Below are 15825 nucleotides of genomic sequence, written 5' to 3'. Positions count from 1 at the left end.
ATAAAATGAAAATGGAGACCAAGTAACCTTAATAAACTCTTCCCTTGCTTCCAGCTGGGTACAGATATAGATTATAACCATCTTCATCCCTAATGGAGGTGGTGGAGTTAGCCATTGAAACTCTGGTTATAAGCAATACCTGTACCTGGATGGAAGTCCTAGAAGAGTTCGTTTATCAAATACGCCAGGAAAGCACTGAATCCCTTTTTTCACTAAATAACCCTGATTAAAAATAATGAGGTGAAGGCAGTGGAAAATATTATGGTTTTATAAAAGAAGACATACAGTATTGGGTAGAGTTAAGTTTAGAAGACATAAAAAATATTGGTGGTTGTGGTAGAGGATAGTGTAAATTAGGAAGATAAGACCAAGTCAAGGCCAAAACAAGATTGGGTATTAATGTAAGGACCATTTTTGAACACCATGGATATCATGGACCACAAGTATTCAAGATACACTCAATGTCCTGGATCTACTTCTTGATGTCCTCTGGTGTGACTGGAAACCTTTGGCTCTAAAAATAGCAGCGTCCTCTCCAGGTCCAACACAAGGTGTCATTCAGGGACTAGTGTAAATATTATTTTGTAACTAAGTGCTGTGTGTGACTATACGTACTGTGTTTTGCACCTTGGCCCTGGAGGAACAATGTTTCATTTAGCTGTATACATGTGTATGGTTGAATAACAGTAAATTTCAACTTGAAGTTGAACTTTGCCTGATGAATTAGTAAAGATGTTATTGCATGGTGATCTTTACATGAAAAATCTCACCAGCTGAAGCAAGTCTACTTGAAATACTGCAGGGTCTGGGCAGGAAGGAGTTTTATTGCACTTGCTCCATTGGAGAAAGATGTCAATTAAGCCAGCATGTCAATTATATTGGCAATTGCTGTTGAAACTGTCACATTGGCATTTTGTGTTGATTAGTTGCATCATAAATTAAATTCCAAGGAAAATCTGCCTGACATTTCCCAAGCCAGATCCCTCCTCCTCAGATTCTCTTCTTTGAATCTCAGACTTCGTGATTCTTCCAGTAAGTGGTTGAAGTTATTGTAATGGATCTGAATAAAAACCAGCAAATCCATTTGAGTGTGTCAGCTTCTATGTTGTTGGCTGGGCAAGAGGTTCAGATTCCTGAATGCAGGCTCAGCATCGATCATGGCACCAATATCAGGCTGGCGGTTTCTTCATGGAACTCAATGGAGCTGCTTGATTTCCACAGTCCAGGAAATCTGCCCATTGAACTGCACCACATTAAGCCAGATGCAAAGCAAAACATCATCCTCCTATTTTTCATGTATATATAAAACGTTTTGGGGTTTCCCCACCCCAACTTGTCAAAGCCCTCTAGTAATCTCATGCCCTCTTCAAGCACTCTTAAGTCCATCGTTGGCTACTTTATAATTCTCAAGAGCTGCATCTGATTTTTCCATCCTCAACCTTAAGTATGCTTCCTTCTTTTTCTTGAATAAATGTTCCACCACTTTTGTCCCTGCCTCAATGGACAAACCTCATGCAAGTGCTCCCTGAATTTCTGCTTTGCGTTTTGCTGAGAACATTTGCTCCCAATTTATGCTCTCAAGTTCCTGCCTGATACCATTCTAATTTGCCCTCTCCCAATTAAGTTCTTTCTCCCTTATTAGGGAGAGAGAGAATCTGTGTTATCTTGAATACCAGGTGAAATGTGAAGTCTTTGGGGTAACTGCAAATCTGTGTCTTTGTTGTTGCTTTGCTCACGCTTGAGAGCTCTGTGGTGGGCATCAAAGCGTTATTTGCCCATGGGGGGGAGGAGAGACTTTTGCTTATGTGTGGGAGGGAGGGGAGCTTTGGGGTTCTAACATTTAACTGTTGTTCAATCTTTATGGGCACTCTGTTTTTATGGATGGTTGCGAAGAAAAAAGCATTTCAGGATGTGCACATTTCTCTGACATTAAATGTACCTTTGAACCCTTGATATTGTTTGCTTCTATTCTTGTTCATGGTTATGCTAAAGGTCAGGGAGTTGTGGCCTTTATTTCTGAAATGCTCATCCATGGAGCGGCCTGTCACCTGACCAGGTTTGTACCTAGTACTAGATCCAGTATGGCCTGTTCTATCATTGTCCTGTCCACAGTGTGTGTCAGGAGTTCATCCTCAAGTTAAACTTTTTGCACTAAAAATGTGCAAATCAATATTAGGGATAGGGAATCTGTGAAATTCATTTGGCTAGAGGGGCAGGGAAGTTCAATCACTAGGTATACTGAAGACAGAAACTGGAAGGTTTTAGACATTAACGGAATTGTTGACATCAGCTCAAGAAAATAATGCTGAGCTAGAAGGTCAGTCACAAGCTTTTAAATGGCACAACAGGTCAAATGGCTAAGACCTTTTTTTATGTCTTTACTAGTGATACATCATCCCTACCAAGCAAATCTTGCCTTTTTTCCTTTCACTTTCTGTGCCAGTATTTATTTTTATCTTTATTTAGAGATACACCAGGGTAATGGGCCCTTCTGGTCCATTGAGCCCACACCACCCAGTTACACCCATGGTGACCAACTAACTTCTTAACCTGTTTGTCTTTGGAATGTGGGAGGAAAATGGAGCACCCAGAAGTCCCTGGAATAACATACAAACTCTTTGTGGACAGTAGCGGAATTGAACCTGAGTTGTAACAGTGTTATGCAAATACTATGCTGCCCCAGTAAATTGGATTTTTCCCTAATCCACTACATGATTAAAGTGACAAGTAATGTTTTGCCTCAATTTCTAAATCAGTTAGGGGTGAGAATGAATCTGGGGTTCTTGACATGGAGAATGATATTTCTAATAACATTATACATTTTTGATTTCAGATATTAATGATAAATCGGGAGCATGGAGGAACATCTGGAAATCTCCAGGAAGGCCTTCTTCGTTGCTGAATCTGAATCGGAATCTGATTTCTTGCACAACAGACTAATTATGGAAGATTTCTCTGCCATTACCACAAAATGTACAGTAATAGTACAAAGAATTTTGCATGACTTTTATTGCTGCTATAAAACCAACTGATAGAACATTACATTCAATATGTAAATAAACAGGTCAAGTTATTGAACCAAATTAAACACCAAATTTCATTTACTAAATTTTACAATATCATACAAAATATGGTTAAATTACAGTGGTGCATTTTTCTCATACTGACATTGAATTATGTTGTAAGTCATTATTTTTACAATAATCCTCAGGACCTGATGCTAAATATGAACACTAAAAATTTTATCTGCAGTTCCTAAAATCATACTTACTTTGATATGAAATCCAGGACTGCAAACATTAATGACTATTAGTTAAAATGGAGTGAAACGTATCAAGCACATGGTGCATTTTTTTTTTCAGTGACAATAATTTAAACCTAGAACATCTCCTGGTTGAAATGCATGAAGAGAATATAAAACAAACTAGATACACATCATATAAATTCACTTTTCACAATTCTTGGTCTTTGACTATCTTTTTTTTGTAAAAATGCCAGAGAATACAGATACTGCATGTTCAAAGTGTTTGATGTCAGGATTTTCTGTTATACAATTTCATACATCGATTTGTCACATCACAGGTAAGATATAAGCAACTGGTAACTCCACAGCTTGATGAAAGCGAACAGGACCTCACCAACCTAGAGAAATGAAAATTCCAACTTCACTTAAAGTTAGGTTCATATTGATGGTGACTCTTCATGCTAAATATTGTCTGACAATGGAAAGTATAATCTCTGTGGGAGTCAAGGAAATTCATCCCTTTTTTTACTGTGCTAAATACGTGTTCCATGAAAGCTCATACAGATTTCCCACAAAGAAAATCCATTTGGCCTTTGGACTTCTTTGTACATCAGATCCTGGCTAAGATGGGACCTATATAGTGAACCATACTTCATGCATAGTAATACCAGTGCCAATTTTCCAATTACACGACTTCAACCAGAAGCAATCACTAGTGTGATCAGCCCCGGGCTCATCGTGCAAGCAAGTCAATTTGAGGTTTAGCTCTTTTGGGAGAAACTGGGCTCTGGGTATTGCCACATGTCAGAGCGGATTACGTAATCCAGTCTAACCAATGTTTTAAACTGTGTGGTCGTACGGAGCCCATATAAAGAACTAAAGGGAAATTTAGCGAGAAGGGGAAGAAATAAAGGGAGGAAAGTGTGCAAATTAAGGTACAGCAATACTCTCAAGGTCTGAGGTGCAAAATCCAGTATCTGTAGTTACTGCACCAAGATATTAGCATTTAGGACTTAAGTGCTCTGTTGATGTCAATTAATATATTAAGCAAAAGCGTGCATGAATCTCATAAGAACAAAAAAAACAAATGAATACAATTCAAACATATCAGCACTACTCTAAGTACTTTACTGCTGCCAACATCATGTAAACACCATCCGACACATAATACAAAAGCAGCATATACTTTAGCCATGTGCTCACAACACTGATAGCCAGTATGGTCTTGGACAAAGCAGTTAATTGGTACTAAACAGAAACAATCACAATCTGGCAATTGTAGCTTCAGGAAGCCTTGCATGGAATCCTTTTATGGAAAACAACAGATTGTCTTGGCTGATACTGCTGCCTTCGTCTTTTTCTCTTTTCCCACCGACACAACAGTAACATTTTGAAAGTGTTTCTGAAGTTTTTGTTGCACAGTGCATAGCACATGGGATTCACAGTGCTGTTAACATAGCACAACCAGTAGCCCAGGCGCCACAGTACGTCATGAATGCATTGGTCACAAAATGTGTTTACCAGCACCATTATGTTGTATGGTGTCCATGTTATAATAAAAGCCAGCAAAATTGCACTAAGTGTCTGTGCAGCCTTTTTCTCTTTTATAAGTGATATTCTCTTACCCTTTGTTGTTTGACTTCTTGATTTTGGGACAAAAGGTTTTGAAACTGTGGTTTCTCTAAAAGACAAAGGCATGGATGAGGATGACTTTGCTAAAGAGGAAATTCCCCCCACAGACTTTGAAGGATGGATGGATGGCATTGACTGAGCAGGAAGCTTGGCAAAATGCTGGTGGAAGCTATTGTCCTGCTCTTCTTTTAACTGCTGCAACCTGAACTTTTCCTCCTTCTCACTGGAATCAACTTTGTCAAGGTCGTCACTGCAGAGATCCATATTGTTCAAGTCCGTGGACTGGGATAGACCAGCCGCTGCCTTAATCCCGGGAAGGTTTAACACGATGGAATAAATTGCCCTGGTTTCTGTCACCACGTCTTCTTCATCAGATGAAGCTGAATGATCCAAGGAACCGCCACCATCATTGTTGTTCCAGCTATCACTGCTGCTTGGCTCCTGCTCACCCTCTGTGCTGGCCTTCCATGATTTGGAGGTTGGCCAGAAGTGGCACCTCCTCGACTTCCTTTTGTTTTTCATTCCCTCCCGCTGCAGCTCGTTGCTGCTGCAGCTCCTGCTGCTGCCAGTTTGACGGAAAAATTGCACGGTTTCCATGTCATGAGTCGAGGCCTGCAAAGCCGCCAGTTCTTTGGTGCGCTTCTCAGTTTCCTTGTAGATCCTCCAGTAAAGGATGGTCATGATGGTGACCGGCAAGTAAAATGCAGCTATGGCAGTACCAAAAGTAATTATTGGTTCAGATAAAAACTGTATTAAACACTGATTTGCAGACACTGTTCTTTTACCAACAATATACTGCCAGAACAAAATGGCAGGAGCCCAGAGTACAAATGAAACTGTCCACGCAAGACCAATCATTATTGCAGCTCTCTTGGGAGTTCGTTTAGCTCTATAGGTGAGCGGCCGTGTAATGGATAAATATCTGTCAAAACTTATCACCAGAAGGTTCATGACAGAAGCATTGCTAGCAACATAGTCAATGGCAAGCCAGAGGTCGCAAACTACATTACCCAGAGCCCATCGATCCATTATGATGTACGTCGTGTATAGGTTCATTGAAATCACTCCAATTATCAGATCTGCAAAGGCCAGACTAAGTAGAAAGTAATTGTTCACTGTTTTTAACTGTTTGTTCACCTTGAATGCAACCATCACAAGAATGTTTCCTATGATTGTCACCAAGGAGACTATTCCTGTGAAAAAGACAATCAAAATGACTTGCCAAACAGTGTGACCCCCAAGAGGATCAATGGTACTGTAACTTGAGTCAGAGGCATTAGCTTCCAGAGAGGCTGTGGGAGAAAAGGTGGCCGCTCTTAGCAAACTGCTGGTACTTCCGTCCGTAGACCCATCACCCAAAACCACTTGTTCCTGTGATTCTCTGTTCCAGGAGAGACTGGTATTGATAAAAAATGAAGAATTTGTGCTGTTGTAATTTGGGATCATTGTGGCTTTCTGGCATATTCTGTAAAAATAAGTAAAAGAGAGAGCAAATTAAAAATTAGACCCTTATAAAGACTGCAATGTTTAAAAAAGTATAGGTTCCTGTTCAAAAATATTATTGTTAAAATATGCTTCACACTCAGTACTGGAAACCCTGTCCATCACAATAACAATCAAGTGCGTCTTCTTGGACATACTTGTGTGTCAAAATTTTGAGTAACATTTCAAAAGCAATTATAAAGAAATATTTGGAAATCTTTAAAAATACAATCTAAGAAATCAAGGAATCTTCACAGAACACCAATAGTCAGCTGAAATGTGCTAAATAGCAAATTGAGTTCAGTTACGTCACAACCACTAAAGCACAGGAGCATAATCAGAATTAGAATCAGGTTTAATATCACTGTCACACATCATGAAATTAATTGTTATGCAGCAGTAGGATATTGCAATACATATATATATATATATAATTTAAAGCATGTATATTAAAAAGCTAAATTAAATAAGTACTGCAAAATGAGAAAACAAAAGTAGTGAGGTAGTGTTCATGGGTTCAATGTCCACTCAGAAATCAGATGGCAGAGAGGATGAAGCTATTACTGAATCATCGAGTGTGTGCCCTCAGGCTCCTGTAGGCAATGAGAAGAGGGCATGCCCTAGGTGAAAGGGGGTCCTTAATGATGGATGCCTTTTTGAGGCATTGCTCCTTGAAAATGCCTTGGATGCTGGGGGAGGCTAGAGCCCATGATGGAGCTGACTGAGATATCAACTTCCTGCAGCTTATTTCAATTCTGTGCAGTGGCACCTCCATATCAGGCCTTTAGGTTACTCTCCATGCTATAGCTGTAGAAGTTTGAGAGCGTTGTTGGTGACATTACAAATCTCCTCAAACTCCTAATGAAATATAGCTGCTGTTGTGCCTTTGTAACTGCATTAATATGTTGGGCCCAGGATAGATCCTCAGAGATGTTGCTCACCCCTTCCATTACTGATCCCTCAATGGGGACTGGTGGGGGTGGCCTTGTTTGACTGTTTCTGAAGTCCATAATCAAACTTTTTGTCATACTAATGTTGAATGCAAGGTTGCTGCTGCAACGCCACTCAACCAGCTGATCTGTCTCACTCCTTTATGCCCTATTGTCAGCATCTGAAATTCTTCCAAGAGTAGTTATGTCATCAGCAAATAATACGTGGCATTTGAGCTGTGGCAAGCCACACAGTTATGGGTGTGGAGAGAGTAGAGCAGTAGGCTAAGCATCTATCCTTGAGGTACAGGTCAACATTTATACAGGGATATCCTTTATGTTCCCTGCTCTCACCAACTTTTTTCAGTAGAATGGCGAGACACACAGATTGCACCAAGAAACTGGATGAACATTGGTAAAAAGAAAAGGTTCCAAGGATCATTTATTATCAAAGTACATAACTTGAAGTTCTTCTTCTCTGGGTAGCCATGAAACCAAGAAAGAAAAGAGAAGCAGCATGGTCATCAATCCCCCCAAATTCCCCTTTCCCATACAAAAATACTGAACAAAATGGAAAAGGCACATCAAGCCCCCAAATTCCTCCGCCCATGCAAATGAATGACAAGAATGGACCAGGCATATCGACACCCAAATCCCTCATTTGGCACAAAAAAAACAAAAAAAAACCGAACTAGCACATTAACCCCCAAATCCCCCTCCCCACACAACAAAATGAACAAAACTGGAACAACATCCAAATCCCTCCACCCTCCCCCCCAAAATAAACAAACACATCAATCCGCAAATCTCCCGCACAAAAAAAATGGAACAGCCACATTGATACCCAAAACCCCCTCCCGGCACAAAACAACAAGAAATATTGGGTGAAAAACACAGAATATGAAAAACTATAAGAATGAAGAAAAAGTCTATTGTCCAAGTCTACATCCAAAATGTAGAAAACCTGGGTAGCGCTCTCTGGCAGACGTTTTCCTCTTCAAAGCAGAACGATCAAAAGACAGGCAGCCAGTGCTCACCCTCCACACTTGCCTTGATGCTTCTATCTTCTTCGTCAATTTAATCAGCGAACAACAGAAACTTTAATCAGCGAAATTGAATCAAACAAAAGCTTGCACCCCATTGCGCAGCCTGCTCACCACAAGATTTGCGAATGCTGTCTCTGTCTGCTGGAATCTTCTCGGAGACTGAAATGATCTTCAAGCTTTTGCATTCGCCTCGTTGATCAATCTCCCTCATTACTTTAATTGACGAACAATGGAAGCTTTAATTGGCAAAATAGAGTTAAAAAACTGGTCTTAATTCCACTGGAAAGCTAGTGTTCAACACCAAATGCCTATTCCTCAATAAGGGAGGAAAAATTTTGAATAGAACTTATAACTAACGCTAAACCTCATTCCAAATTCACTCATGAGTGAAAGGATTTCTGGTCTTCAAACAACCGGAAAATATTTACATGAAACATTATGTAGAGGTTATCTGTGTGATGGGGTAAACAATTTTAACAGACAGGTCACACAAATGAGTTAACTCCATGCAAAAATCAATGATTAAGGCACCCAGAAAATGCTGAACTTGTGACTCAGACTGTCGTTTGAAGACAATTTTTTTCATTCATGACTTTCATATCTTTTTAACTTTATTAATGAACAAATGTTGCAAAATAACTCTATGAGGCAAAACAATCCTAACAGGTGTCAATAGTGAAAGAAATTGTGTAATAAAAGGCATAAAATAGTGCACAGGGATTGGAGAAAATTGAAATTCCCCAATTTAGGTAAAAAAGGACTGAACAGAGTAAGTAGAGTGAAAGTGTTTTATTACACTGATAACAATCATTCTTGAACAAATTGACCAATAACCCCATTATTCTGCAGGATTTTATTGTCCATGAAGAAACTGCAAAGGAAGGAACTGGACTGGGGAGATTAAAAAAGATTTGGTATGTCAACAAAGACAATCAAACATTTCTACAGATGCACCATGGATAGCATTCTAACTGGCTGCATCACTGTCTGTTATGTGGGGTGGGGGGCGGGGGGGGGGGGGGCTGGTGGTGTGGTCCGACTGCACAGAATCAAAATAAGTGGCAGAAAGTTGTAAACTTAGCTCCACTATGGGTACTAGCCCCTGTAGTATCCAGGACATCTTGACGGAGTGATGCCTCAGAAAAGGTGGCATCCATCACTAAGGACCTCCATTGTCCAGGTTTTGCCATGTTCCCCTTGCTACCATCAGTTAGGAGGCACAGGAGCCTGAAGGCACACACTCAACGATTCAGCAACAGTATCTTCTCCTCTGCCATCCAATTTCTGAATATGACACACGTTGAACACATGAACACTCCCTCACTACTTTTTTATTTCTATTTTTTATTTAATTTAACATGGACATCGATGAAGAATAGGGATGGCAAAAGACACCTTTACGAGAATGAAGAATATACTGACCAACGCTAAACTAGGCGTAACAACCTGCCTCAGAGTACTGAAATGTTACGTTTATCCAGTTATGTTATATGGTTCAGAATGTTGGACAATATCTAGTAGCATGAGGAAATGAATTGAAGCAGCAGAGATGTAGTTTTTGAGGAGGATGCAAAGAATGTCATGGGTGAAACGAATATCTAATGAGAATGTCATGAACAGAGCAAGCACAAAAAGAGAAATAATGTATGAGATCATGAAAAGGCAACATAACTTCATTGGACATGTGATTAGGAAAGAGGATTTAGACATGGTAATTATGGGAAAGATTGAAGGGAAGAAAGCAAGAGGAAGGCAAAGGCAAATGATGATGGAGACAGCAGCCAGAGAACTGGAAATGAATACCAATGAATTGATCCACTTGACCTGAAACAGGAGTGTGTGGGCCATGGCAGTCAGAGCTCAAACTGGGCACAGCACCTGATGATGATGATGATATTTACTGTAATTCATGTTATTTTTTACTATTGTGCATTGCATTGTACTACTGCTGCAAAGACAACAAATTTCATAACATATGCTGGTGATACTAAACATGATTCGGATTCTGAATGAGAACAGGAAAAAAAAACAATTATAAAATGCCAGAAAAAGGCACAGAGATGTTTGGATTTGAGAAACAGACAAACCTTGGGAAACTGATTACCAATAAAATTGAATACTCATTCACATGTATGATCATTAGGAAGCTATGTTAACAGTGACACAAGAGGTTTGTAAAACACTGAAGCATGATGAATGGGAAACTCTATTTCTGAGGATGAGAAATAGCTTGATTTTACTACTCTCTATTTGTCCCTATTGTAATCTTTGAAATTCTTTTTTCATTCATACTACTCACTAAGAAAATCAGACATTTAGATCTCAAACCTGCTTTAATAATATTCCGTCCAGTTGATGGCACTCAAAGCATTCAAGTCATTACATACTCACAATCGCATTTCATAAGCAGTCCAGGATTAACAATATTTAGCAAAGAGTGTTGAATTAACAATGTGCAATTTCAAGAAGTCTCACACACTACTATTTTATATTCACTCTGTAAGCTATTTTGTGGAAGTTATTTCATACTGTTCAACATTTAGTTTGGTCTGAACAAAAGCTGCGGGCTGACTTCACAGCAAATGAGACACCAAAGTAATCTGTGTTAATGCAACTATCATTGGTATTATTCAGACCAGAAATTACCTCATGTTTTGTACAGGAATCCATCTTATTCTCCACTTGAACTGGCATTTGCACAATTTTATCATATTTTGTCCAAAGAAAGCAGCTATAAACTAAATGACACTTAATTCCTTTGTTTATGAGCTATTTTGGTTTATTTTCTTTTACTCCATCTAATTCTGGTTGAGAAGATGGAAAGACAACAAAGGTTTTGTGGTGTACTCCCCCAATCAACACTTTTAAGAAAAAACTGAAACACTGGACTAGGAATTTGAAAGCCTTGTAGTACATTTGTAAAGTTCCTACAATGGGGAGTTGTGGGATTGTGTCTTCACTCTGCTACATAGGTTGCGTGCCAACTTCCAATGCCCAAAGAAGGCTGCAAACTCATTAAGGATCCTGCATGAAGCATGTGATCATAATTAAAGGCCGGGGATACTAGATACAAAATTTACCTAACATGTATCATGTAGCATATACACATAAACTAAACTGGGCTCTTACTAACAAGCTGGATATGTTCTTTTTAAAGCACGCACAATCCCAATGATGGCAACCTTTTACACTGCCATGTTGTCAGCCTGCCAGCTAATGCCTGAAGTAGTGCTAGCATCTGTATCATGGAATCTCCTATTATGGTAGCTCCACTCAGAATATAACAATCACATTGCTTTAGTCTTGAAGAAAACGCTAAGATATGTCGTTGACAAGATAACATTGAGATTCAATCATTTCCAGGTTTATAAACCAGTGAATGGAGAACACATTTTATTTGAAGGTGGTTCCTTGTGTTACCTTTCCCAAATCAATTGTGGTTCATTTAATCTTAAATTTATCATATTTCATTATCAGACATTTGTGCTGGGATTTCAATATCATAATTACATTTAGCAAAATGTTTAACAAAATTTGATGATGAGATGGATTTTGGAGCATTGTTGTGGTTGGTTGTTCCTAAACTATATTATCTAATGGAAATAAAATGCATGAAATGATTTAAAGTTCAATGTTTTTTTTGTCAGGATTGACTAAGTAATGGTGTACAGTGCTTAATTAAGTCACATCATCGTCCACCTCTATGCAGTAATGGTCTCTTTCCACTTTAAAATAAAACATATTCATCTGAATATTTCTTCTTTCTGTTATGAAGTGCAAGGGCAGAACTTCCAAATCACACATTCCAAATTGAGCATTCCCCAGAATGAAATTATTATAACATTGAGCAAAACACATAAAATGCAGGCTTCTGCCCCCTTCCTTTCCAGTCCTGATGAAGGCTCTTGGCCAGAGACGTTGATGGATTATTTTCTGTCCTAGATGCTACCTGACCTGAAGAGTTCCTTAGGCATTTTGTGTGTGTTGCTCAAAATTTCCAGTGTCTGCAGAATCTCTTGTGTGTATCTATAATGTTAATCACAGAAATGTAGCTACAGCTCACATTCATTTAGGACTCTAGACAATAGGATGACAGAACCACAGAATGACTACAGTACCGAAGAGACCACTTCGCCTATTGAGTTCCTTCTGGCTTAATGCAAAATGCAATTGGTCCCACTCTTCTGAATTCTCCCCTTAGCTCCACAAGTAATTTCTCCTTGAATAATAAGCCAACTGCAATTTGAACACTACAGCTGATGTTCCCTCCATTTCCCACCTGCAACTTGTTCCATAGACTAACTACATGCGTTAAAAATTCAGCCAAGTGTGAATTAATGCATTTTGGGAAGTTAAGCCAAAGAAGCACATACAGAGTGAATGACAGAGACCTAGGGAGTGTAGAAGAACAGATAGGGTACATAGGGTACAAATACATTGTTCCTTGAAAGTGGTGACAAGGTGATAAAGAAGGTATGTGACAAGATTGCCTTCAGCAGATGGGAGACTAAGTAAAAGAGTTGGGATGTCACATAACAGCTGCTTACAACTTTGGTAATACTTCACCTGGTCACCTCTACTATAGGAAGGATGTGGTTAAGGGACAGAGGGTGCAGAAAAAATGGTACAAAGAATGTAGCTGGGGTTGGAGGACGTGATTTACAAAAAGAGACTGAATAAGATGGGACTGTTGTCCTGGAACAAATAAGGCTGATGGGCAATGTCGTAGAGGTTTAGTAAATCCTGAGGGCATAGATAAGGTAGATGGTCATTTCCCCAGGGCAAGAAAGTTCAATTCCATGGGCAATAGGTTTAAGGTTAGAAGAAAAAGATTTACAAGGGGGTGTAAGGAGCAAATTTTTCACACGAGGATGGTGGTTAAGTAGAATGATCTGCCAATAAAAGTGGTAAAGATGGATACAATTATAGCATTTAAAAAGCAAGGAAAATCGAAACGGTTTAGAAGGATTCAATCTTTCCTTATAACTTAAGTCCTCCAGACACTGCAACATCCTTGTAAATTTTCTCTGCACGCTTTCAAACTTGCTCACAACTTTGCTGTAGGTAGGTGACCAAAGTTGCACATGATGCTCCAAATTAGGCCTCTCCAACATCTTGTACAACTTCAGCATAATATCCCATCTCCTGTACTCAATACATTGATTTATGAAGTCCAATGTGCTAAAATCTTTCTTTACAACCTGTGATGCCACTTTCAAGGAATTATGTACCTGTATTCCCAGATCCCTTTGTTCAATCTCAGTGCCCCCTTCACTGTGTAAGACCTACCCTAGTTGGTCCTACTGAAGTCAGAACCTCGTACTTATTTGCATCAAAATCACTGGAGCCGTAAACCGCTGGTAATACTTGAGTGACTTAGATTTTACAAAAGGAACCATTCAAAGGATGAAAGCATTTCTGAATACATTTGAGAACTGTGCGAACTTTCCCAGTTCTGTAACTTTAGAGCTCGACTTTCTGATGCATAGTCAAAGCACTCCAAAGAGGCTAACCTTCGAACGAGCATTGACCGTTGCAATATTGTTAGAGAATGCAGCAGAACCACAGTAAAGGAGGTTAGAATGTGAAATGCACAAACTGTCCCTGAATGGTGCATAAGACCATCATGGCTGACCCTGGATCCCATTTAACCCCATACACCTGCCTTCTCACCATATCCTTTCATCAGGAAATGATCAACTTCCGCTCTTAAACGTGCTAGAGCATTCCACAAATTCACCGTCCTCTGACTAAAAAAGTTCCCTCCTTAACTCTGTTCTAAAAGGTCACTCCTCAATTTTGAGGCTGTGCCCTCTAGTTCTGGTTACCCCCACCAGAGGAAACATCGACCCCCACATCCACCTTACCCAGTCCTTCCAACATTCTGTAGGTTTCAATGAGATATGCCACATCCACCAATGTTATTGATGTGGTAGATCCACTCATGATGCAAATAACTGTTGGTTAAAGAGAAAGTCTGCAGTAGGTGTAGGTCGCGTAGAGACAGTGTGCAAGGCAGACAAAAAAGCACAACTGCATGAAAAGTCTCAAAGACAAAACTGAGCAAATGAATAAAGTTACCAAATGTAAAACAGAATCAGACAACATAGAGTCCGACAAAGGTGAAAGATCATGCCAAGAACTGCACAGTGCTATTGAAGCAGATCATAAAGTCATTTGGATCACAATAGATGTGTCCGGTGTAAAACTGAAAATGGAGCTGGATACAGGGTCAGCTTTGTCCATAATTCCAGAGATTGAGTACAACAGACTGTTTTCTAAGATACCATCAGAGAAGACCTCAGTGATGCTAAAAGACCTACACAGGCAAAGAGTCTCCCAAAGGCAAATGGAAGGTGAATGTGATGTATGGAGGCCAAACACAGCAGTTGGAGCAATATGTGTTGAAAAGTGAGGGGCCAGTGGTGTTGCTGATCCTTTTGAATGGTAGTGTGAATAGTTGAGAAAAATCCAATGAGAATGGCACTCAATCAATGCTCTCAGTGGGACATCAACAGGCAACAGCAGCCCAAATGGTAGCACTAACCAGAGACGGGCTTTGCTGCTTAATGCTAATAAGAAGGTATTTGAGAGGGGATTGGTAAACTCAAAGGCATAAAGGCTGGACTTGAATTGAATGAAAGAGCAACACCAATATTCCATAAAATGTGTCCAGTGCCTTAAACACTGCGTCCTAAACTGGACGCTGAACTTCAGAGATTGGAGGCATCTGGAATTCTCTCCAAGGTTGAATAGAGTGATTGGGCCACGCCCATTGTCCCAGTGATCAAGAAACGGCAGGCCGGAGCCATTTGCATATGTGGGGACTTCAAGGTGAGCAATAACCCGGTGCTGCGCACTGTGCAGTATCCCTGTCATGGAGAGAGGACATCTTGCATCTTTGGCAGGCAGGGAGAGGTTTCAAAAATTGACCTGTCACAAGCCTATCTGCAAATGGGGATTGAGCAGTCAAGCAGGAAGTTCCTCACAATCAGCACTCACAAGGGACTGTTCCAGTATTTCCATCTTGGCTTTGGCGTTTCATCAGCTCCAGCTATTTGGCAAACAGCAATGGAACAAGTCCTCCGAGATTTTCCAGGAACACAATGTTACTTCGATGACATCATCGTGACTGGCAAAAATGATGAAGAGCACCTTCAGAACCTTGGTAAAGAGCTTACCATGCTGAGTGAGTATGGGCTGCACGCAACGAGAGAGAGAACTAAGTTTTTCAAGAATGAAATCTCATACTGTGGACACGTCATTGACAAGCATGGCTTATGTAAGTCACTAGAGAAGTTTGAAGGAGTGCTACAGGTAGCCAAACCGGAAAATGTGTCACAACTCAGGTCATACTTGGGCCTTGTGAACTACTACCGCTGGTTTCTCCCAAACATTGCTACAGTGCTGCATTCATTGAACACACTGTTACAGACAGGAGCAAAGTGGGAATGGTCAGAAAGATGTGAAAGAGCATTCAAGGAAACAGAGA

At 39.9% G+C, this 15825-nt stretch overlaps 1 protein-coding gene across 5 annotated transcripts in view; it reads right to left on the bottom strand.

The window, feature by feature from the left end:
* Positions 1-3014: 3014 nt before the first annotated feature.
* The window catches only part of LOC132402460 (muscarinic acetylcholine receptor M3-like), a 327626-nt gene continuing 314815 nt past the window's right edge, over positions 3015-15825 (bottom strand). For 4 of the 5 annotated variants that reach the window (XM_059985312.1, XM_059985311.1, XM_059985313.1 and 1 more), the window contains one exon: positions 3015-6341. In XM_059985312.1, the coding sequence (XP_059841295.1) occupies positions 4529-6322 (1794 nt within the window). In that variant the 5' untranslated portion in view covers positions 6323-6341 and the 3' untranslated portion in view covers positions 3015-4528. Of the gene's footprint in view, positions 6342-8444; positions 8610-15825 lie in introns of those variants that run through there. The other variant, XM_059985315.1, reaches the window with a different exon arrangement.

The sequence above is a fragment of the Hypanus sabinus genome, chromosome 12 (genome assembly GCF_030144855.1).
Source record: "Hypanus sabinus isolate sHypSab1 chromosome 12, sHypSab1.hap1, whole genome shotgun sequence".
Taxonomy (NCBI): Eukaryota; Metazoa; Chordata; class Chondrichthyes; order Myliobatiformes; family Dasyatidae; genus Hypanus; species Hypanus sabinus.
The sequence above is the reverse complement of the archived record's forward strand: the minus strand, read 5'-3'. Positions and strand labels throughout refer to the sequence as shown.